Source organism: Saccoglossus kowalevskii, chromosome 10, assembly GCF_978046115.1.
Source record: "Saccoglossus kowalevskii chromosome 10, keSacKowa6.1, whole genome shotgun sequence".
Classification (NCBI taxonomy): Eukaryota; Metazoa; Hemichordata; class Enteropneusta; family Harrimaniidae; genus Saccoglossus; species Saccoglossus kowalevskii.
The window spans coordinates 700,186-723,777 of record NC_140650.1 but is presented as its reverse complement, the minus strand read 5'-3'; the positions used below and the strand labels follow the sequence as shown (position 1 = coordinate 723,777).

The 23,592-nt window shown below is 41.6% G+C and overlaps 1 protein-coding gene across 1 annotated transcript in view; it reads left to right on the top strand.

Annotated features, from left to right (window-relative positions):
* Positions 1-23,592, top strand: part of LOC102810109 (tetraspanin-33-like) — a 130,096-nt gene that overhangs the window by 98,160 nt on the left and 8,344 nt on the right. The window contains exons 4-5 of the mRNA XM_085504138.1: positions 10,229-10,324; positions 21,642-21,821. Of these exons, the coding sequence (XP_085360264.1) occupies positions 10,229-10,324; positions 21,642-21,821 (276 nt within the window). The remainder of the gene's footprint in view (positions 1-10,228; positions 10,325-21,641; positions 21,822-23,592) is intronic.

Genomic DNA, 23,592 nt, shown 5'->3' with positions numbered 1-23,592 from the left:
CAAATATCGTCATAATGGCATAAAAAACAAAAACATGTTGGATTGAAAAAAATATACCAGTAGTATTTTTGTGTATTTTACATGCTTAATACCGGATTCTGTCGTAAATTCGCCCTGGGTCGTTAAATGGCAGTTTTGGTTTAAAAAAATAAAATAGGACCAAGACATCCCCCAGGGCGATTTTTCGGCAGTTTTTAAATTTGTTTTTTTAAAATATTTTGGCGTCATTTTTCGGACATTTCAATCTTTCCTGATGCCTTAAATTAATTGATTAATTAAAGTTTTTGTTAGTCCCCGTTCGGGCGTAGTCCGAAAACGGGGACTTATGTTTTGCCCTGTGTGCGTCCGTGTGTCCGTGCATCCGTGCGTCAGTGCGTCCGTGATCACCTGTATTTCGAACATGCATGGAAGGAATTAAGTTCAAACTTCACTGATACATCACACATTATATGGGACATATGCACATGCATTTTTTTCATGATCCGATTAACGATAGCCATTTTAAGATCGAAAATGCATCAAAATCGCACATTTTCACCATTCCGGACCCGGTACATACATTAAACATAATAGGACCTTGATGCACGTCTTTTTTTTTTGGGATCGGGTTTGAAATGGCCGACTGGCGGCCATTTTGTTTTAAAGAATTCAGTTCTGGATCTGTATCTGAAACATGCCTGGATTGATCGAGTTCAAACTCCACACACACAAGGTACATCATGTCACAAATATGTATGTGCATTTGTTTCATGATCTCATTAACGATAGGCAAATGGCGGCCGCTTTAAGGCCGAAAATGCATTGAAACCGCACATTTTCACCATTCTAGACCCGGATCTCAGTTATGCATGGACAGATTTTGTTCAAATTTGGTGCATACATTAAACATAATAGGACCTTGATGCACGTCATTTTTTTTGTGGATAAAGTTCGAAATGGCCCACTGGCGGCCATTTTGTTTTAAAGAATTCAGTTCTGGATCCGTATCCGGGACATGTCTGGATTGATCGAGTTCAAACTTCACACACACATGGTACATCGTGTCACAAATAGATATGTACATTTGTTTCATGATCCGCTTAACAATAGCTGAATGATGGCCATTTTAAGGCCGAAAATGCATCAAAATCACGTATTTTCACAATTCAGGAACCAGATCTCAGTCATGCATGGATGGATTTTGTTCAGATTTAGTACAATGTGTTGTACATATGCAGGTGCATTTCGGATCAGACCATTGAAAGTGGTCTGAGATTTCGGTCATGATCTGCTTTGAATGTTTATGTCACTCAAATATGAACGGAACGGGGATGTGTCATTGACAATGACTTGTTCAAGAGTATGTTTATTGTGACTAGCATGAATGGGTAAGCTTCATTTCGACAATGAGCTGTTATCACTGTAAACAATGTTAAATTATTCATCTAATGCTCAGTTTATCTTTTGAAAATAACTATTTTTTGATTCAAAATCCAAGCCAAAAGATTGTACTAAAACATTGGCAAATCTCTTCCGCGTTGCGTTCAATAACATTAACATATTTAAATGAGCTATGGTAATTTGAACACATTGGTATCATCTGTCATTTTAATTGGTTAATTAACTATTTGACCTATTAGGTCAAAGAACATCGTCCCAGGTCAAAACATGGTAGATATTCCCCAGCATCGAGCGACTAATATACGACCGGAATCATTCGCTTATGATGAAACTAAGTTGAAATTTATTTGCATTTCATAACAATTCAACCAATTCATTTTTTGTACGTTATTTTTTATCACTACTAAGTAAAAATCAACAATTGTGAAACGCATCATGACGAAACTGTGCTACCGCGATCATTTGATACTAACCAATACAGTTATGTTTGTTTTTATTTGAAACTTCTTTATAGAATTTACTCTTACATTACTAATAAAACTAAAAAAAATAATTGTATTTGGTTCGTTAATGTGATTTTTTTGGAGAAAGATGACACTGAGTGACATTGTATTGAAATTTTAGGCGGTCTACTTTTTAATTCAGCAAAAAAAAAATGTATCAAATTTTAGATTAGCTTCTGCAATAGTTTCTTTCGTCTTGGGTGGCCCAACTACCGGCGTTGAAAGTCAGCATAGTTGGATTTATCAATGAAAATAGAAGTCCCCAAAAAATATTTCATGATTATTTTTTGAAATTTTGAACCCCAGGGCGATTTACGGCAGAATCCTGTAATTTGATAATGATCAAATTAGATGGAATAATCTAGCCAGTGTTATCCACAAGGGGTTTTGGAGGGGCTAGCCACCCCTCAATAATTCATTCTTGCCCCACTTTGATAGTGCACCTCTAATTTTAGAGCCCTTCTTTGTTTTGAAAAGACAGCTGTTTCAATCAGGTCTTTGAAGATGCCCTGGCTAAGTTATATTGAGGACCTCCAGAATACAGTACAAAACAAAGAACTAGGTGCCAGACTTTTGACAGGGCCATTTTCACAATGAATTATTTGAAATCTGAGAATTCAACAAAACAATGGCAAGATTTGTGAAGTACGTGATCTGCACAAGCATTGCAGTTATCTTGCCAGTCTGTAACACAGTAAGCTGATAATTTATTATATATGACAAATATATGAGCAGATATTAAATTCAAACATCCATGCTCCAAAACCCCATAAGCCCACAATGCTCCAAAACCCCATAAGCCCACAATGCTCCAAAACCCCATAAGCTCACAACAATCATTAATACTAGTTTCTGTCTAATCTGCCCGCACTTCACAATAAAAAAATAGGGACACATTTTTTTAGTTGCTGAAAATCATCCCTCAAAATAAAATATCTGACATTGACACATATGCATCAGGAAATTCAACTTTGAAATCAAATCATTTACTACATGATCATGAGATCTCGTAATCATTCACTAATTGTTTTATTGTACCATGCATTTGTGGGATTGCATTATGTATTTGTGGGAATGCACCATGCAACTGTGGGATTGCACCATGCTACTGTGGGATTGTACCATTCTACTGTGGGATTGTACCATTCTACTGTGGGATTGTACCATGCAACTGTGGGATTGTACCATGCTACTGTGGGATTGCACCATGCAACTTTGGGATTGTACCATGCTACTGTGGGATTGCACCATGCAACTGTGGGATTGTACCATGCAACTGTGGGATTGTACCATGCTACTGTGGGATTGCACCATGCAACTGTGGGATTGTACCATGCAACTGTGGGATTGTACCATGCTACTGTGGGATTGTACCATGCTACTGTGGGATTGCACCATGCAACTGTGGGATTGCCCCATGAAACTGGGATTTCACAATGCAACTTTGGTATTGCACCATGCAACTGTGGGATTGCCCCATGAAACTGTGGGATTTCACCATGCTACTGTGGGATTGCTTTATGTATTTGTGGGATTTCACCATGCTACTGTGCGATTGCACCATTCTGCTGTGGGATTGCACCATGCAACTGTGAGATTGCACCATGCAACTGTGGGATTTCACCATGCTACTGTGGGATTGCACCATGCAACTGTGGGATTTCACCATGCTACTGTGGGATTTCACCATGCTACTGTGGGAATGCACCATGCTACTGTGGGAATGCACCATGCCACTCTGGGATTGCACCATGCAACTGTGGGATTGCACCATGCAACTGTGGGATTGCGCCATGCAACTGTGGGATTGCGCCATGCAACTGTGGGATTGCGCCATGCAACTGTGGGATTGCGCCATGCTACTGTGGGATTGTACCATTCTACTGTGGGATTGTACCATGCAACTGTGGGATTGTACCATGCTACTGTGGGATTGCACCATGCAACTGTGGGATTGTACCATGCTACTGTGGGATTGCACCATGCAACTGTGGGATTGTACCATGCTACTGTGGGATTGCACCATGCAACTGTGGGATTGCCCCATGAAACTGCGATTTCACAATGCAACTTTGGTATTGCACCATGCAACTGTGGGATTGCCCCATAAAACTGTGGGATTTCACCATGCTACTGTGGGATTGCTTTATGTATTTGTGGGATTTCACCATGCTACTGTGGGATTGCACCATGCTACTGTGGGATTTCACCATGCTACTGTGGGATTGCACCATGCAACTGTGGGATTTCACCATGCTACTGTGGGAATGCCCCATGCCACTCTGGGATTGCACCATGCAACTGTGGGATTTCACCATGCTACTGTGGGATTTCACCATGCTACTGTGGGAATGCCCCATGCCACTCTGGGATTGCACCATGCAACTGTGGGATTGCACCATGCAACTGTGGGATTGCGCCATGCAACTGTGGGATTGCGCCATGCAACTGTGGGATTGCGCCATGCAACTGTGGGATTGCACCATGCAACTGTGGGATTGTACCATGCTACTGTGGGATTGTACCATGCTACTGTGGGATTGCACCATGCAACTGTGGGATTGCACCATGCAACTGTGGGATTGCACCATGCTACTGTGGGATTGCACCATGCTACTGTGGGATTGCACCATGCTACTGTGGGATTGCACCATGCTACTGTGGGATTGCACCATGCAACTGTGGGATTGCACCATGCAACTGTGGGATTGCACCATGCAACTGTGGGATTGCACCATGCTACTGTGGGATTGCACCATGCTACTGTGGGATTGTACCATGCTACTGTGGGATTGCGCCATGTTACTGTGGGATTGTACCATGCTACTGTGGGATTGCACCATGCAACTGTGGGATTGCACCATGCTACTGTGGGATTGTGCCATGCAACTGTGGGATTGCGCCATGCTACTGTGGGATTGCGCCATGCTACTGTGGGATTGCGCCATGCTACTGTGGGATTGCGCCATGCTACTGTGGGATTGCGCCATGCTACTGTGGGATTGCGCCATGCTACTGTGGGATTGCGCAATGCAACTGTGGGATTGCACCATGCAACTGTGGGATTGCACCATGCTACTGTGGGATTGCACCATGCAACTGTGGGAATGCACCATGCTACTGTGGGATTGCACGATGCAACTGTGGATTGTGCCATGAAACTGTGGGATTGAAATATGCAACTGTGGGATTGCGCCATGCAACTGTGGGATTGCGCCATGCTACTGTGGGATTGCACCATGCAACTGTGGGATTGTACCATGCTACTGTGGGATTGTACCATGCTACTGTGGGATTGTACCATGCAACTGTGGGACCATGCAACTGTGGGATTGCACCATGCAACTGTGGGATTGCGCCATGGTACTGTGGGATTGCACCATGCAACTGTGGGATTGCGCCATGGTACTGTGGGATTGCGCCATGCTACTGTGGGATTGCGCCATGCTACTGTGGGATTGCGCCATGCAACTGTGGGATTGCACCATGCAACTGTGGGATTGCACCATGCTACTGTGGGATTGTACCATGCTACTGTGGGATTGCACCATGCAACTGTGGGAATGCACCATGCCACTCTGGGATTGCACCATGCAACTGTGGGATTGTACCATGCTACTGTGGGATTGCACCATGCAACTGTGGGATTGTACCATGCTACTGTGGGATTGTACCATGCTACTGTGGGATTGTACCATGCTACTGTGGGATTGTACCATGCTACTGTGGGATTGCACCATGCAACTGTGGGATTGCACCATGCTACTGTGGGATTGCACCATGCTACTGTGGGATTGCACCATGCTACTGTGGGATTGCGCCATGCAACTGTGGGATTGCGCCATGCAACTGTGGGATTGCGCCATGCTACTGTGGGATTGCGCCATGCTACTGTGGGATTGCGCCATACTACTGTGGGATTGCGCCACGCAACTGTGGGATTGCGCCACGCAACTGTGGGATTGCGCCATGCAACTGTGGGATTGCGCCATGCAACTGTGGGATTGCGCCATGCAACTGTGGGATTGCGCCATGCTACTGTGGGATTGCGCCATGCAACTGTGGGATTGCGCCATGCAACTGTGGGATTGCACCATGCAACTGTGGGATTGCACCATGCTACTGTGGGATTGCACCATGCAACTGTGGGAATGCACCATGCTACTGTGGGATTGCACCATGCAACTGTGGGATTGCACCATGCTACTGTGGGATTGTACCATGCAACTGTGGGATTGTACCATGCTACTGTGGGATTGCACCATGCAACTTTGGGATTGTACCATGCTACTGTGGGATTGCACCATGCAACTGTGGGATTGTACCATGCAACTGTGGGATTGTACCATGCTACTGTGGGATTGCACCATGCAACTGTGGGATTGTACCATGCAACTGTGGGATTGTACCATGCTACTGTGGGATTGTACCATGCTACTGTGGGATTGCACCATGCAACTGTGGGATTGCCCCATGAAACTGGGATTTCACAATGCAACTTTGGTATTGCACCATGCAACTGTGGGATTGCCCCATGAAACTGTGGGATTTCACCATGCTACTGTGGGATTGCTTTATGTATTTGTGGGATTTCACCATGCTACTGTGCGATTGCACCATTCTGCTGTGGGATTGCACCATGCAACTGTGAGATTGCACCATGCAACTGTGGGATTTCACCATGCTACTGTGGGATTGCACCATGCAACTGTGGGATTTCACCATGCTACTGTGGGATTTCACCATGCTACTGTGGGAATGCACCATGCTACTGTGGGAATGCACCATGCCACTCTGGGATTGCACCATGCAACTGTGGGATTGCACCATGCAACTGTGGGATTGCGCCATGCAACTGTGGGATTGCGCCATGCAACTGTGGGATTGCGCCATGCAACTGTGGGATTGCGCCATGCTACTGTGGGATTGTACCATTCTACTGTGGGATTGTACCATGCAACTGTGGGATTGTACCATGCTACTGTGGGATTGCACCATGCAACTGTGGGATTGTACCATGCTACTGTGGGATTGCACCATGCAACTGTGGGATTGTACCATGCTACTGTGGGATTGCACCATGCAACTGTGGGATTGCCCCATGAAACTGCGATTTCACAATGCAACTTTGGTATTGCACCATGCAACTGTGGGATTGCCCCATAAAACTGTGGGATTTCACCATGCTACTGTGGGATTGCTTTATGTATTTGTGGGATTTCACCATGCTACTGTGGGATTGCACCATGCTACTGTGGGATTTCACCATGCTACTGTGGGATTGCACCATGCAACTGTGGGATTTCACCATGCTACTGTGGGAATGCCCCATGCCACTCTGGGATTGCACCATGCAACTGTGGGATTTCACCATGCTACTGTGGGATTTCACCATGCTACTGTGGGAATGCCCCATGCCACTCTGGGATTGCACCATGCAACTGTGGGATTGCACCATGCAACTGTGGGATTGCGCCATGCAACTGTGGGATTGCGCCATGCAACTGTGGGATTGCGCCATGCAACTGTGGGATTGCACCATGCAACTGTGGGATTGTACCATGCTACTGTGGGATTGTACCATGCTACTGTGGGATTGCACCATGCAACTGTGGGATTGCACCATGCAACTGTGGGATTGCACCATGCTACTGTGGGATTGCACCATGCTACTGTGGGATTGCACCATGCTACTGTGGGATTGCACCATGCTACTGTGGGATTGCACCATGCAACTGTGGGATTGCACCATGCAACTGTGGGATTGCACCATGCAACTGTGGGATTGCACCATGCTACTGTGGGATTGCACCATGCTACTGTGGGATTGTACCATGCTACTGTGGGATTGCGCCATGTTACTGTGGGATTGTACCATGCTACTGTGGGATTGCACCATGCAACTGTGGGATTGCACCATGCTACTGTGGGATTGTGCCATGCAACTGTGGGATTGCGCCATGCTACTGTGGGATTGCGCCATGCTACTGTGGGATTGCGCCATGCTACTGTGGGATTGCGCCATGCTACTGTGGGATTGCGCCATGCTACTGTGGGATTGCGCCATGCTACTGTGGGATTGCGCAATGCAACTGTGGGATTGCACCATGCAACTGTGGGATTGCACCATGCTACTGTGGGATTGCACCATGCAACTGTGGGAATGCACCATGCTACTGTGGGATTGCACGATGCAACTGTGGATTGTGCCATGAAACTGTGGGATTGAAATATGCAACTGTGGGATTGCGCCATGCAACTGTGGGATTGTGCCATGCTACTGTGGGATTGCACCATGCAACTGTGGGATTGTACCATGCTACTGTGGGATTGTACCATGCTACTGTGGGATTGTACCATGCAACTGTGGGACCATGCAACTGTGGGATTGCACCATGCAACTGTGGGATTGCGCCATGGTACTGTGGGATTGCACCATGCAACTGTGGGATTGCGCCATGGTACTGTGGGATTGCGCCATGCTACTGTGGGATTGCGCCATGCTACTGTGGGATTGCGCCATGCAACTGTGGGATTGCACCATGCAACTGTGGGATTGCACCATGCTACTGTGGGATTGTACCATGCTACTGTGGGATTGCACCATGCAACTGTGGGAATGCACCATGCCACTCTGGGATTGCACCATGCAACTGTGGGATTGTACCATGCTACTGTGGGATTGCACCATGCAACTGTGGGATTGTACCATGCTACTGTGGGATTGTACCATGCTACTGTGGGATTGTACCATGCTACTGTGGGATTGTACCATGCTACTGTGGGATTGCACCATGCAACTGTGGGATTGCACCATGCTACTGTGGGATTGCACCATGCTACTGTGGGATTGCACCATGCTACTGTGGGATTGCGCCATGCAACTGTGGGATTGCGCCATGCAACTGTGGGATTGCGCCATGCTACTGTGGGATTGCGCCATGCTACTGTGGGATTGCGCCATACTACTGTGGGATTGCGCCACGCAACTGTGGGATTGCGCCACGCAACTGTGGGATTGCGCCATGCAACTGTGGGATTGCGCCATGCAACTGTGGGATTGCGCCATGCAACTGTGGGATTGCGCCATGCTACTGTGGGATTGCGCCATGCAACTGTGGGATTGCGCCATGCAACTGTGGGATTGCACCATGCAACTGTGGGATTGCACCATGCTACTGTGGGATTGCACCATGCAACTGTGGGAATGCACCATGCTACTGTGGGATTGCACCATGCAACTGTGGGATTGCACCATGCTACTGTGGGATTGTACCATGAAACTGGGATTGAAATATGCAACTGTGGGATTGCGCCATGCAACTGTGGGATTGCGCCATGCTACTGTGGGATTGCACCATGCTACTGTGGGATTGTACCATGCTACTGTGGGATTGTACCATGCAACTGTGGGACCATGCAACTGTGGGATTGCACCATGCAACTGTGGGATTGCGCCATGCTACTGTGGGATTGCACCATGCAACTGTGGGATTGCGCCATGCTACTGTGGGATTGCGCCATGCTACTGTGAGATTGCGCCATGCTACTGTGGGATTGCGCCATGCAACTGTGGGATTGCACCATGCAACTGTGGGATTGCACCATGCAACTGTGGGATTGCACCATGCTACTATGGGATTGCACCATGCTACTATGGGATTGCACCATGCAACTGTGGAATTGCACGATGCAACTGTGGATTGCGTCATGAAACTGTGGGATTGAACAATGCTACTGTGGTATTTACCATGAAATTGTGGGATTGCACGATGCAACTTTGGATTGCGCCATGAAACTGGGATTGCACCATGGAACTGTGGGATTGAAATATGCGACTGTGGGATTGCAATATGCATTTGTGGGATTGCATTTTAGGGAATATCTGGTGTTTTGTATTTTGCTCAGTTAAAATATAGTATTAAAATAGTCAAACAAAAAAAAGTGGGTATTTCTACATGATAAAAAACAAATTAATGAGAGTTCAGCGACTAAATGAATAAATTTACCGTACTAATGTTGTAGTTGTTGGCATTGATTTTCAGTTGGAAAATGGCACAATTTGTTTTTAATCAGGAAATTACTGTAGTAACATTTGAAGGATAAACTGAGCATTAAAATGTTATTTAACACTTTTAAGGTGATCTTCATTTAGGCACCAGGAGAGATTAAAATGTTTGCAAAATAGCGATTAATTAAGTATGTGACCCGGTAATCATTTAGTGCAAATACTTAAAGAAATTGTTGTGGTTTTTTTTTTATCATTGTTGAATACTGTAAGAACATGATACTGTGGTGAAAAGTTGAGTGTTCAATAAATGAAACATTCGTTTGTTTTTATTCAGACATATGCCAAGGTGGATACAGTAATAGAAAGAGCAATAATCAATTATCGAGAAGATCTGGATTTGAGGAATTTAATTGATTTTATACAGATGGAGGTAAGATATTAAAGAGTCGAGACTAACAACATAATACTCTCGGATGAAAGAGCTCTGCAAATGTAAGGACATGCAATGTACAGTTTATTTATATCACTTTTCATTCTCTAGATCAACTTTTCACCAGTATTATGTAGTCTATCATCTTGGTTCTTCAGCAAAGGATTATGGGTAAAGTATGACATCATACCCACTGTTGACAGAATTGAGAAAATGATTTCATCTATAACTTCAAAAGCTGAACTTCAAATTAGCTGAAAGTTTAGAACATGGTAGCATACATGTATCGGTCCCAAACATGCATATAAAATAGTTGTTATGGCAACATTAGTGAAAATATTCATTTTTGTGTTTTTCTACCAAATGCTCAAATTTCCTTATATTGTATACAATTTATTGATGCGAGTAGGTTATATAGGTGACATATAACCTGTTGACCCCGAAAAGGAGACTAAAAAGTGTCATTCTATATTTAACGACTAAAATAATGATTTGTATTTTTTTTATATTTACTTTATGTGTATTTGTAACATTCTAATTTCCATTACTATAATGATATACATGATTCATAGGCACACCAAAAATTTGAACAAATTAGCAGCAGTATTTCCCACATTATGGATAAAAGCATTTTCTCAATTTTTCACAACAGTGGATATGATGTCGTACTTTACCCACAATCCTTTGCTGGAGAATCAAGATGGCAGACTACATACCGTATTACCCTGGGCACGCGCCCCTCCCTGGGCAAGCGCCCACCCCCCTGGGTAAGTGCCCACCCCCCTGGGTTACATGTTGGGGACATCCTCAGTTAAACGCCCAGGGTGATTTTTAGCCAAGAACGGGGTCAACAATAAAGTTTTATTTGTCAAAAACGAACGCGTTTGATATATTTAAATAGTGTGTTTGTTACGGTAGTTCGCTTTTTAGAGTGTGTGGTGGCCCTGAAAAAGGCAGTTTTATTTGTGTTTTTACGTAAAATTTCATTGGAACTTTACGACGTAAGATGAACCACGCAGCATGTGGCGCATACGTTCTGCTTTTTCTTCATTCGTGATGAATCCAATATTGCAATAATCCATACCTTGGTGAGTGCTTTGAAGCACTTAGCTTTGGTTTCAAAACGTAGCACTTCGCTGACTGTGAATCCATAATGGGAGCACAGTCAGCTGGCATCGGTGTTGCTGGGTGTATATGATAAAGGGAAGTTGTGCAACCAAATTTGCCGAGTTCGCAGTTTTTCGCCGATAAAAAAATAACTAAGGCAAAAACTCGCAGTTTTTCAGCATTTTTGTTTTAAAGAAATTATTCTCTATCAATAATCCGCCCAAAACAGGAACATTTCTACTAATTCTTGTGGTTTTTCGAAAAACCTGCGATTAGGCTGCGAAAGTAGAACATTCCGGAGGGGTGAAACGGAAGAGCCAAACTTAACACGTAAAAATAGAACGCGTATTTTGATCTCTACGTGGCCAACCAATGGCCCCGCGTCTATCGCCTGTCTTTATTACAAAAATGAGTTTTTGTCTTAGTTATTTTTTTATCGGCGAAAAACTGCGAACTCTGCAAATTTGGTTGCACAACTTCCATCTATCATATACACCCAGCGACACCGATAACAGCTGACTGTGAACAGGAGCTAGCACTTTTGAGACATCACATTGTAAACTTGCTACTTTCTTTCCATCCTTCATCACAGCTATGGCATTACGGTCATGTGGATTATTTTTCTGTCCTTGAAGAAAAAACAGTTTGTAAACATTTCACATCAGTAATAAAAGGTTTATTTGTTTCATAACCCTGTCTGCTATTCTTCAGTAATTACAATGCGATGTATCAATACGTGCGTGAACAAAATTATGCTAATGAGGTCATCGCCATCTTGGATTACAAGCGGTAGTTTTTCGCGGCTGTTTCGACTTGCACTGATCACGGTCACTAAAAAAGTAACCGTGCATTGATTACAATACTTACCATACTTTGTAGCCTATTTCAGTGAGTAATGCAACTTCATTCGCTGACATAAAACAAGTTTTATTCTTGAAATTGACCCTGTGTCTTGGTGTTCCCACAGTTCTTGACCGAGAGCTCACGTTTATTGAAACCTGGGTACAAAGTGTGCGAAAGCATTCTTTTATTTGACCTTATCATACGATCACAAAAACAACTTTTTAAAATCTTTTTTGGGGTGGTCCTATCTATCTATCTATCTATCTATCTATCTATCTATCTATCTATCTATCTATCTATCTATCTATCTATCTATCCATCTATCCATCCATCTATCCATCTATCCATCTATCCATCTATCCATCTATCCATCCATCTATCCATCTATCCATCTATCCATCTATCCATCTATCCATCTATCTATCCATCTATCCATCTATCCATCTATCCATCTATCCATCTATCCATCTATCCATCTATCCATCTATCCATCCATCCATCCATCTATCCATCTATCCATCTATCCATCCATCCATCGCGAGTGTGGAGTGTGATCAAATCAAACAAGCTACTCATTCTTAGTTTGATTAAGAAAGATGAGAACTATTGACATGATTCGGGCGGGTGGTTGGGGCTATGGGTCTATAGGTTGGTTGTTGCAAGAGGGGCCTACAGCGGGCGCAGCAACCCAGTCAGTTTATTCCTGAGGCCTATTGCAGACATTAGGGTTTTAAGGGGGGGGCTATTTGCCTCCCGCGCAGGCTCGCTTTAGAAGGTGAAAAATTTGCTAAATTTAGAACGCACATGTAGTAACGGCATATATAGTAACCCGCCGGGGTTGGACTAAGTCTGGAACCAGGTTTAAGCGAGGGAGTTGTTACCTACGCATGCGCCAGGTGGCCATCGCGAGTCATTGTTTACAAACAAGCATCGACCCATGAGTCTTTGCGTTCTTAGGGTGAGTTGTTATCATCGCTTGGGACTCAATTCTTGCGTGTGCGCAGGTGTAAGCAGCTATAGTGGATCTATGCAGTATTGATGCATTGTAGTGGATCTATGCAGTATTGATGCAGCTGCAGTGATCTATGCAGTATTGATGCAGCTGTAGTAGATCTATGCAGTATTGATGCAGCTGTAGTGGATCTATGCAGTATTGATGCAGCTGTAGTGGACCCATGCAGTATTGATGCAGCTGTAGTGGATCTATGCAGTATTGATGCAGCTGTAGTGGACCCATGCAGTATTGATGCAGCTGTAGTAGATCTATGCAGTATTGATGCAGCTATAGTGGATCTATGCAGTATTGATGCAGCTGTAGTAGATCTATGCAGTATTGATGCAGCTGTAGTAGATCTATGCAGTGTTGATGCAGCTGTAGTAGATCTTTGCAGTATTGATGCAGCTGTAGTAGATCTATGCAGTATTGATACATTGTAGTGGATCTATGCAGTATTGATGCAGCTGTATTGGATCTATGCAGTATTGATGCAGCTGTAGTGGATCTATGCAGTATTGATGCAGCTGTAGTGAATATATGCAGTGTTGATGCAGCTGTAGTAGATCTATGCAGTGTTGATGCAGCCGTAGTAGATCTATGCAGTATTGATGCAGCTGTAGTAGATCTATGCAGTATTGATGCAGCTATAGTGGATCTATGCAGCATTGATGCAGCTATAGTAGATCTATGCAGTATTGATGCAGCTGTAGTGGATCTATGCAGTATTGATGCAGCTGTAGTGGACCCATGCAGTATTGATGCAGCTGTAGTGGATCTATGCAGTATTGATGCAGCTGTAGTGGATCTATGCAGTATTGATGCAGCTATAGTGGATCCATGCAGTATTGATACATTGTAGTAGATCTATGCAGTATTGATACATTGTAGTGGACCCATGCAGTATTGATACATTGTAGTGGATCCATGCAGTATTGATGCAGCTGTAGTAGATCCATGCAGTATTGATGCAGCTGTAGTACATCTATGCAGTATTGATGCAGCTGTAGTGGATCTATGCAGTATTGATGCAGCTGTAGCAGATCTATGCAGTATTGATGCAGCTGTAGTAGATATATGCAGTATTGATGCAGCTGTAGTAGATATATGCAGTATTGATGCAGCTGTAGTAGATATATGCAGTATTGATGCAGCTGTAGTGGATCTATGCAGTATTGATGCAGCTATAGTGAATCTATGCAGTATTGATGCAGCTGTAGTGAATCTATGCAGTATTGATGCAGCTGTAGTGAATCTATGCAGTATTGATGCAGCTATAGTGAATCTATGCAGTATTGATGCAGCTGTAGTGAATCTATGCAGTATTGATGCAGCTGTAGTGAATCTATGCAGTATTGATGCAGCTGTAGTGAATCTATGCAGTATTGATGCAGCTGTAGTGAATCTATGCAGTATTGATGCAGCTGTAGTGAATCTATGCAGTATTGATGCAGCTGTAGTGAATCTATGCAGTATTGATGCAGCTGTAGTGAATCTATGCAGTATTGATGCAGCTATAGTGGATCTGTGCAGTATTGATGCAGCTGTAGTGGATCTATGCAGTATTGATGCAGCTGTAGTGGATCTATGCAGTATTGATGCAGCTGTAGTGAATCTATGCAGTATTGAAGCAGCTGTAGTGAATCTATGCAGTATTGATACATTGTGATCCGTGCAGTATTGATGCAGCTGTAGTGGATCTATGCAGTATTGATGCAGCTGTAGTGGATCTATGCAGTATTGATGCAGCTGTAGTAGATCTATGCAGTATTGATGCAGCTGTTGTGGATCTATGCAGTATTGATGCAGCTGTAGTAGATCTATGCAGTATTGATGCAGCTGCAGTGGATCTATGCAGTATTGATGCAGCTGTAGTAGATATATGCAGTATTGATGCAGCTGTAGTAGATATATGCAGTATTGATGCAGCTATAGTGGATCTATGCAGTATTGATGCAGCTATAGTGGATCTATGCAGTATTGATGCAGCTATAGTGGATCTATGCAGTATTGATGCAGCTGTAGTGAATCTATGCAATATTGATGCAGCTGTAGTGAATCTATGCAGTATTGATGCAGCTGTAGTGAATCTATGCAGTATTGATGCAGCTGTAGTGAATCTATGCAGTATTGATGCAGCTATAGTGGATCTATGCAGTATTGATGCAGCTGTAGTGAATCCATGAAGTATTGATGCAGCTGTAGTGAATCTATGCAGTATTGATGCAGCTGTAGTGAATCTATGCAGTATTGATGCAGCTATAGTGGATTTATGCAGTATTGATGCAGCTGTAGTGAATCTATGCAGTATTGATGCAGCTGTAGTGAATCTATGCAGTATTGATGCAGCTGTAGTGAATCTATGCAGTATTGATGCAGCTGTAGTAGATATATGCAGTATTGATGCAGCTGTAGTGGATCTATGCAGTATTGATGCAGCTATAGTGGATCTATGCAGTATTGATGCAGCTGTAGTGAATCTATGCAGTATTGATGCAGCTGTAGTGAATATATGCAGTATTGATGCAGCTATATCGGATCTATGCAGTGTTGATGCAGCTGTAGTAGATCTATGCAGTATTGATGCAGCTGTAGTAGATCTATGCAGTATTGATGCAGCTGTAGTAGATCTATGCAGTATTGATGCAGCTATAGTGGATCTATGCAGTATTGATGCAGCTGTAGTGCAGCTGTAGTGCATCTATGCAGTATTGATGCAGCCGTAGTGAATCTATGCAGTATTGATGCAGCTGTAGTGAATCTATGCAGTATTGATGCAGCTATAGTGGATCTATGCAGTATTGATGCAGCTGTAGTAGATCTATGCAGTATTGATGCAGCTGTAGTAGATATATGCAGTATTGATGCATTGTAGTGGATCTATGCAGTATTGATGCAGCTGTAGTAGATCTATGCAGTATTGATGCAGCTATAGTAGATCTATGCAGTATTGATGCAGCTGTAGTGGATCTATGCAGTATCCATGCAGCTGTAGTAGATCTATGCAGTATCCATGCAGCTGTAGTGGATCTATGCAGTATTGATGCAGCTGTAGTGGATCTATGCAGTATTGATGCAGCTATAGTGGATCTATGCAGTATTGATGCAGCTGTAGTTGATCTATGCAGTATTGATGCAGCTGTAGTGAATCTGTGCAGTATTGATGCAGCTGTAGTAGATCTATGCAGTATTGATGCAGCTGTAGTAGATCTATGCAGTATTGATGCAGCTGTAGTGGATCTATGCAGTATTGATGCAGCTGTAGTGGATCTATGCAGTATTGATGCAGCTGTAGTGGATCTATGCAGTATTGATGCAGCTGTAGTGGATCTATGCAGTATTGATGCAGCTATAGTGGATCTATGCAGTATTGATGCAGCTGTAGTTGATCTATGCAGTATTGATGCAGCTGTAGTTGATATATGCAGTATTGATGCAGCTGTAGTTGATCTATGCAGTATTGATGCAGCTGTAGTGAATATGTGCAGTATTGATGCAGCTGTAGTAGATCTATGCAGTATTGGTACATTGTAGTGGATCTATGCAGTATTGATGCAGCTATAGTGGATCTATGCAGTATTGATGCAGCTGTAGTTGATCTATGCAGTATTGATGCAGCTGTAGTTGATCTATGCAGTATTGATGCAGCTGTAGTTGATCTATGCAGTATTGATGCAGCTGTAGTGAATATGTGCAGTATTGATGCAGCTGTAGTAGATCTATGCAGTATTGGTACATTGTAGTGGATCTATGCAGTATTGATGCAGCTGTAGTGGATCTATGCAGTATTGATGCAGCTGTAGTGGATCTATGCAGTATTGATGCAGCTGTAGGGGATCTATGCAGTATTGATGCAGCTGTAGTGGATCTATGCAGTATTGATGCAGCTGTAGTGGATCTATGCGGTATTGATGCAGCTGTAGTGGATCTATGCAGTATTGATGCAGCTGTAGTGGATCTATGCAGTATTGATGCAGCTGTAGTAGATCTATGCAGTATTGATGCAGCTGTAGTAGATCTATGCAGTATTGATGCAGCTGTAGTAGATCTATGCAGTATTGATGCAGCTGTAGTAGATCTATGCAGTATTGATGCAGCTGTAGTAGATCTATGCAGTGTTGATGCAGCTGTAGTAGATCTTTGCAGTATTGATGTAGCTGTAGTAGATCTATGCAGTATTGATACATTGTAGTGGATCTATGCAGTATTGATGCAGCTGTATTGGATCTATGCAGTATTGATGCAGCTGTAGTGGATCTATGCAGCATTGATGCAGCTGTAGTAGATCTATGCAGTATTGATGCAGCTGTAGTAGATCTATGCAGTATTGATGCAGCTGTAGTGGATCTATGCTGTATTGATGCAGCTGTAGTGGATCTATGCGGTATTGATGCAGCCTTAGTGGATCTATGCAGTATTGATGCAGCTGTAGTGGATCTATGCAGTATTGATGCAGCTGTAGTAGATCTATGCAGTATTGATGCAGCTGTAGTGGATCTATGCAGTATTGATGCAGCTGTAGTAGATCTATGCAGTATTGATGCAGCTGTAGTAGATCTATGCAGTGTTGATGCAGCTGTAGTAGATCTATGCAGTATTGATGCAGCTGCAGTGGATCTATGCAGTATTGATGCAGCTGTAGTAGATCTATGCAGTATTGATGCAGCTGTAGTAGATATATGCAGTATTGATGCAGCTATAGTGGATCTATGCAGTATTGATGCAGCTGTAGTTGATCTATGCAGTATTGATGCAGCTGTAGTTGATGTATGCAGTATTGATGCAGCTGTAGTGAATCTGTGCAGTATTGATGCAGCTGTAGTAGATCTATGCAGTATTGATGCAGCTGTAGTAGATCTATGCAGTATTGATGCAGCTGTAGTGGATCTATGCAGTATTGATGCAGCTGTAGTGGATCTATGCAGTATTGATGCAGCTGTAGTGGATCTATGCAGTATTGATGCAGCTGTAGTGGATCTATGCAGTATTGATGCAGCTATAGTGGATCTATGCAGTATTGATGCAGCTGTAGTTGATCTATGCAGTATTGATGCAGCTGTAGTTGATCTATGCAGTATTGATGCAGCTGTAGTTGATCTATGCAGTATTGATGCAGCTGTAGTGAATCTGTGCAGTATTGATGCAGCTGTAGTAGATCTATGCAGTATTGATACATTGTAGTGGATCTATGCAGTATTGATGCAGCTGTAGTGGATCTATGCAGTATTGATGCAGCTGTAGTGGATCTATGCAGTATTGATGCAGCTGTAGTGGATCTATGCAGTATTGATGCAGCTGTAGTGGATCTATGCAGTATTAATGCAGCTATAGTGGATCTATGCAGTATTGATGCAGCTGTAGTAGATCTATGCAGTATTGATGCAGCTGTAGTAGATCTATGCAGTATTGATCCAGCTATAGTGGATCTATGCAGTATTGATGTAGCTGTAGTTGATCTATGCAGTATTGATGCAGCTGTAGTGGATCTATGCGGTATTGATGCAGCTGTAGTGGATCTATGCAGTATTGATGCAGCTGTAGTGGATCTATGCAGTATTGATGCAGCTGTAGTAGATCTATGCAGTATTGATGCAGCTGTAGTGGATCTATGCAGTATTGATGCAGCTGTAGTAGATCTATGCAGTATTGATGCAGCTGTAGTAGATCTATGCAGTGTTGATGCAGCTGTAGTAGATCTTTGCAGTATTGATGCAGCTGTAGTAGATCTATGCATTATTGATGCAGCTGTAGTGGATCTATGCAGCATTGATGCAGCTGTAGTAGATCTATGCAGTATTGATGCAGCTGTAGTAGATCTATGCAGTATTGATGCAGCTGTAGTGGATCTATGCTGTATTGATGCAGCTGTAGTGGATCTATGCGGTATTGATGCAGCTGTAGTGGATCTATGCAGTATTGATGCAGCTGTAGTGGATCTATGCAGTATTGATGCAGCTGTAGTAGATCTATGCAGTATTGATGCAGCTGTAGTGGATCTATGCAGTATTGATGCAGCTGTAGTGGATCTATGCAGTATTGATGCAGCTGTAGTAGATCTATGCAGTGTTGATGCAGCTGTAGTAGATCTTTGCAGTATTGATGCAGCTGTAGTAGATCTATTCAGTATTGATACATTGTAGTGGATCTATGCAGTATTGATGCAGCTGTAGTGGATCTATGCAGTATTGATGCAGCTGTAGTGGATCTATGCAGCATTGATGCAGCTGTAGTAGATCTATGCAGTATTGATGCAGCTGTAGTAGATCTATGCAGTATTGATACAGCTGTAGTGGATCTATGCTGTATTGATGCAGCTGTAGTAGATCTATGCAGTACATTGTAGTGGATCTATGCAGTATTGATGCAGCTGTAGTAGATCTATGCAGTATTGATACATTGTAGTGGATCTATGCAGCATTGATGCAGCTGTAGTGGACCCATGCAGTATTGATGCAGCTGTAGTAGATCTATGCAGCATTGATGCAGCTGTAGTAGATCTATGCAGTATTGATACATTGTAGTGGATCTATGCAGTATTGATACATTGTAGTAGATCTATGCAGTATTGATACATTGTAGTAGATCTATGCAGTATTGATGCAGCTGTAGTAGATCTATGCAGTATTGATACATTGTAGTAGATCTATGCAGTATTGATACATTGTAGTAGATCTATGCAGCATTGATGCAGCTGTAGTAGATCTATGCAGTATTGATACATTGTAGTAGATCTATGCAGTATTGATACATTGTAGTGGATCTATGCAGTATTGATGCAGCTGTAGTAGATTTATGCAGTATTGATGCAGCTGTAGTGGATCTATGCAGTATTGATGCAGCTGTAGTGGATCTATGCAGTATTGATCCATTGTAGTGGATCTATGCAGTATTGATGCAGCTGTAGTGGTTCTATGCAGTATTGATGCAGCTGTAGTAGATCTATGCAGTATTGATACATTGTAGTGGATCTATGCAGTATTGATGCAGCTGTAGTAGATATATGCAGTATTGATACATTGTAGTGGATCTATGCAGTATTGATGGTGTATTTTAGTATCTCTGTCAGCTAATGAGCAGATTGCTTTGAAACTTGGTACATACATTTTTTCCTGATTTATGGTCTTTTGGAATATTATCTGACATGTTTTGATTTATTGCATGCATCACACCTCTTGGAATACACATATATTTTTATTTAGTGTTAAAAATTCATCAAAATCAAACATGTCTGTCATTTTTAGCTTCACTGTTGAATTTGTCATTGGTGTTGTCTGTGTCAACTTTTTACTTTTTGACTCCCATGTGTGAAGCATGTGTGTGTATGTGTGTTCCACTGATATCTCAAGAATAATTTGTTTTTTTATAAAACTTGATGCATAGATGCTCAGGGCTAATGCACATATTTAATTAGGTTTGGGTTTAAACCCGTTCATATTAATTACCTAATTTGCATGATAATTAGCTAATTTTTAGCTGTTCTACGACTTTTCCACTGATACCTAAAGAAATACTCATTTGTTTTTTATGAAACTTGATAAATAGAGATGCTCTAGGCTAATGAACAGATTTAATTATGTTTTGGTTTAAACTCCATGCATATTAATTAACTAATTTGCATAATGATTAGTCAGTTTTCAGCTTTTATGCTGATATTTGAAGTGCTAATCTTTACATTTCAATGACACTTGGTATGTGGATGCTCTAAGACATAATAATTGGTCAGTTTTCAGCTTTTCTATCAGTATCTCAAGTACTCATCATCTTATTTCATTGAATCCTGGTACATATATACTCTACGGCAATGCAGCAATCTAATGTAGTCTAAAGATTGTTAAGTTGGGGCGAGCAACTGGTGCTATAATTTTGTTGTCTGACAAGATATCCAGTCACCATATATGTTCATTATTTCATCAAATATTTATAAACCATAGCTATTTGGAACCCCACTGATCATTGCTTGCAGTTGATATATCTGATGATATCTTCAGTTCTCTAATTTAAATGAATATTTTTGCCATTTTTGTTAAAAAGTGACATTTTCTACTTCTTATTGATATTATACATACAGGTATTGTAGGTGGACTTCAATCAGATTTGTTCATTTTGTGATATCTGCAATTCTGTAATTGAAAACTGCATTGCTAACAGCAAGGCTACCTCAGCCAAAAGGCTGCTCGTTCTATTGTCTGACAGAGTAAATCCCGTCTAATCTAAACATGTTTTCTGGTATTTTCTCTATTTAATAATATTAGACACAGCAAAATGATATATATATAAATAATTGTCCAAGAAATAATTGTTGATTTCATGGAAACAGCAAAATGATATACATATAATGGTTCAAATAATAACGCTTAAATTTATTTTTTTCAGTTGAAATGTTGTGGTGGAGCGGATGGGTTCATAGACTGGAACAACAACATCTATTTTAATTGTTCAGAAAATAATCCAAGTCGTGAGAGATGTGGAGTGCCTTATTCATGTTGTCGTCCTGTAGACGACGGTAGCCTTATTATAAATACACAGTGTGGTTATGACACCACTGACAAATCGGTATGTTGGTTGTGGATTAAGGGGCACTGTGTCAGTAGTACACTAATAAGTCAATACTGACATATGTATGTTACATACTCACCAGTAGTAAGTCAATACTGAAAATAATATATTTATTGTTACCATGGGAACTTAAAGTTTAAATATCACTGTCTCCAAACATAGATGCAACAATCACTATATAACAAAAGCATGATCAAAATTAGTTTGCAACCTGACTTGAACTATTTTACTACCTAGTCACAAATACATTATCTATGAAAATAGAGAACATACTTAGGATTTATGTTTTTAGAACTCTATAAAGATTTATGTAGATTTTCTATAGCATTCTGCAGAAAACCTATAAATTTTCTACACAAATTGCCTGTGGACAGTCTATTAAAATGTCTATAAACATTTTTCAATGATACATACAGCATGTATAGACATTGAATGGGGTGTTTGAATACATACAGCATGTATAGACATTGAATGGGGTGTTTGAATACATACAGCATGTATAGACATTGAATGGGGTGTTTGACTACATACATCATGTATAGACATTGAATGTGGTGTTTGGCTACATACAGCATGTATAGACATTGAATGGGGTGTTTGGTTACATACAGCATGTATAGACATTGAATGTGGTGTTTGACTACATACAGCACGCATATACATTGAATGGGGTGTGATAGACATTGAATGGGGTGTTTCCCTACATACAGCATGTATAGATATTGAATAGGGTGTTTGAATACATACAGCATGTATAGACATTGAATGTGGTGTTTGACTACATACAGCATGTATAGACATTGAATAGAGTGTTTCATTATACATACAGCATGTATAGACATTGAATGGGGTGTTTGAATACATACAGCACGCATATACATTGAATGGGGTGTGATAGACATTGAATGGGGTGTTTCCCTACATACAGCATGTATAGATATTGAATAGAGTGTTTGGCTACATACAGCATGTATATACATTGAATGGGGTGTTTGACTACATACATCATGTATAGACATTGAATGTGGTGTTTGAATACATACAGCATGTATAGACATTGAATGGGGTGTTTGAATACATACAGCATGCATAGACATTGAATGGGGTGTTTGGTTACATACATGTTGTATAGACATTGAATGGGGTGTTTGGCTACATACAGCATGCATAGACATTGAATGTGGTGTTTGGCCACATACAGCATGTATATGAATGAATGAACTTTATTGTTCCCGTGTAAAAAAAAGAGTAGGTTACATAGGGTGTGCAACAATAAAGAGTTTTTGTTAACAAGACAATATTTTGAAAATAACTTGAATGAATGTACTTAAAATTCACAAATAAATAAATAAATATGTATAAAAATAAATACACAAATAAATTATTAAAGAAATCTAATCTATAATTTTGGTCGCAGCTAAAATAAAGTTCGATATCTCTTGTTGAACTAATTTATCTTGATGTGAAAGTAAATATGTGAAATAAATAGACATTGAATAGGGTGTTTGGCTACATACATGTTGTATAGACATTGAATGGGGTGTTTGACTACATACATCATGTATAGACATTGAATGTGGTGTTTGAATACATACAGCATGTATAGACATTGAATGGGGTGTTTGAATACATACAGCATGTATAGATATTGAATAGAGTGTTTGAATACATACAGCATGTATAGACATTGAATGTGGTGTTTGGCCACATACAGCATGTATAGACATTGAATAGAGTGTTTCATTATACATACAGCATGTATAGACAT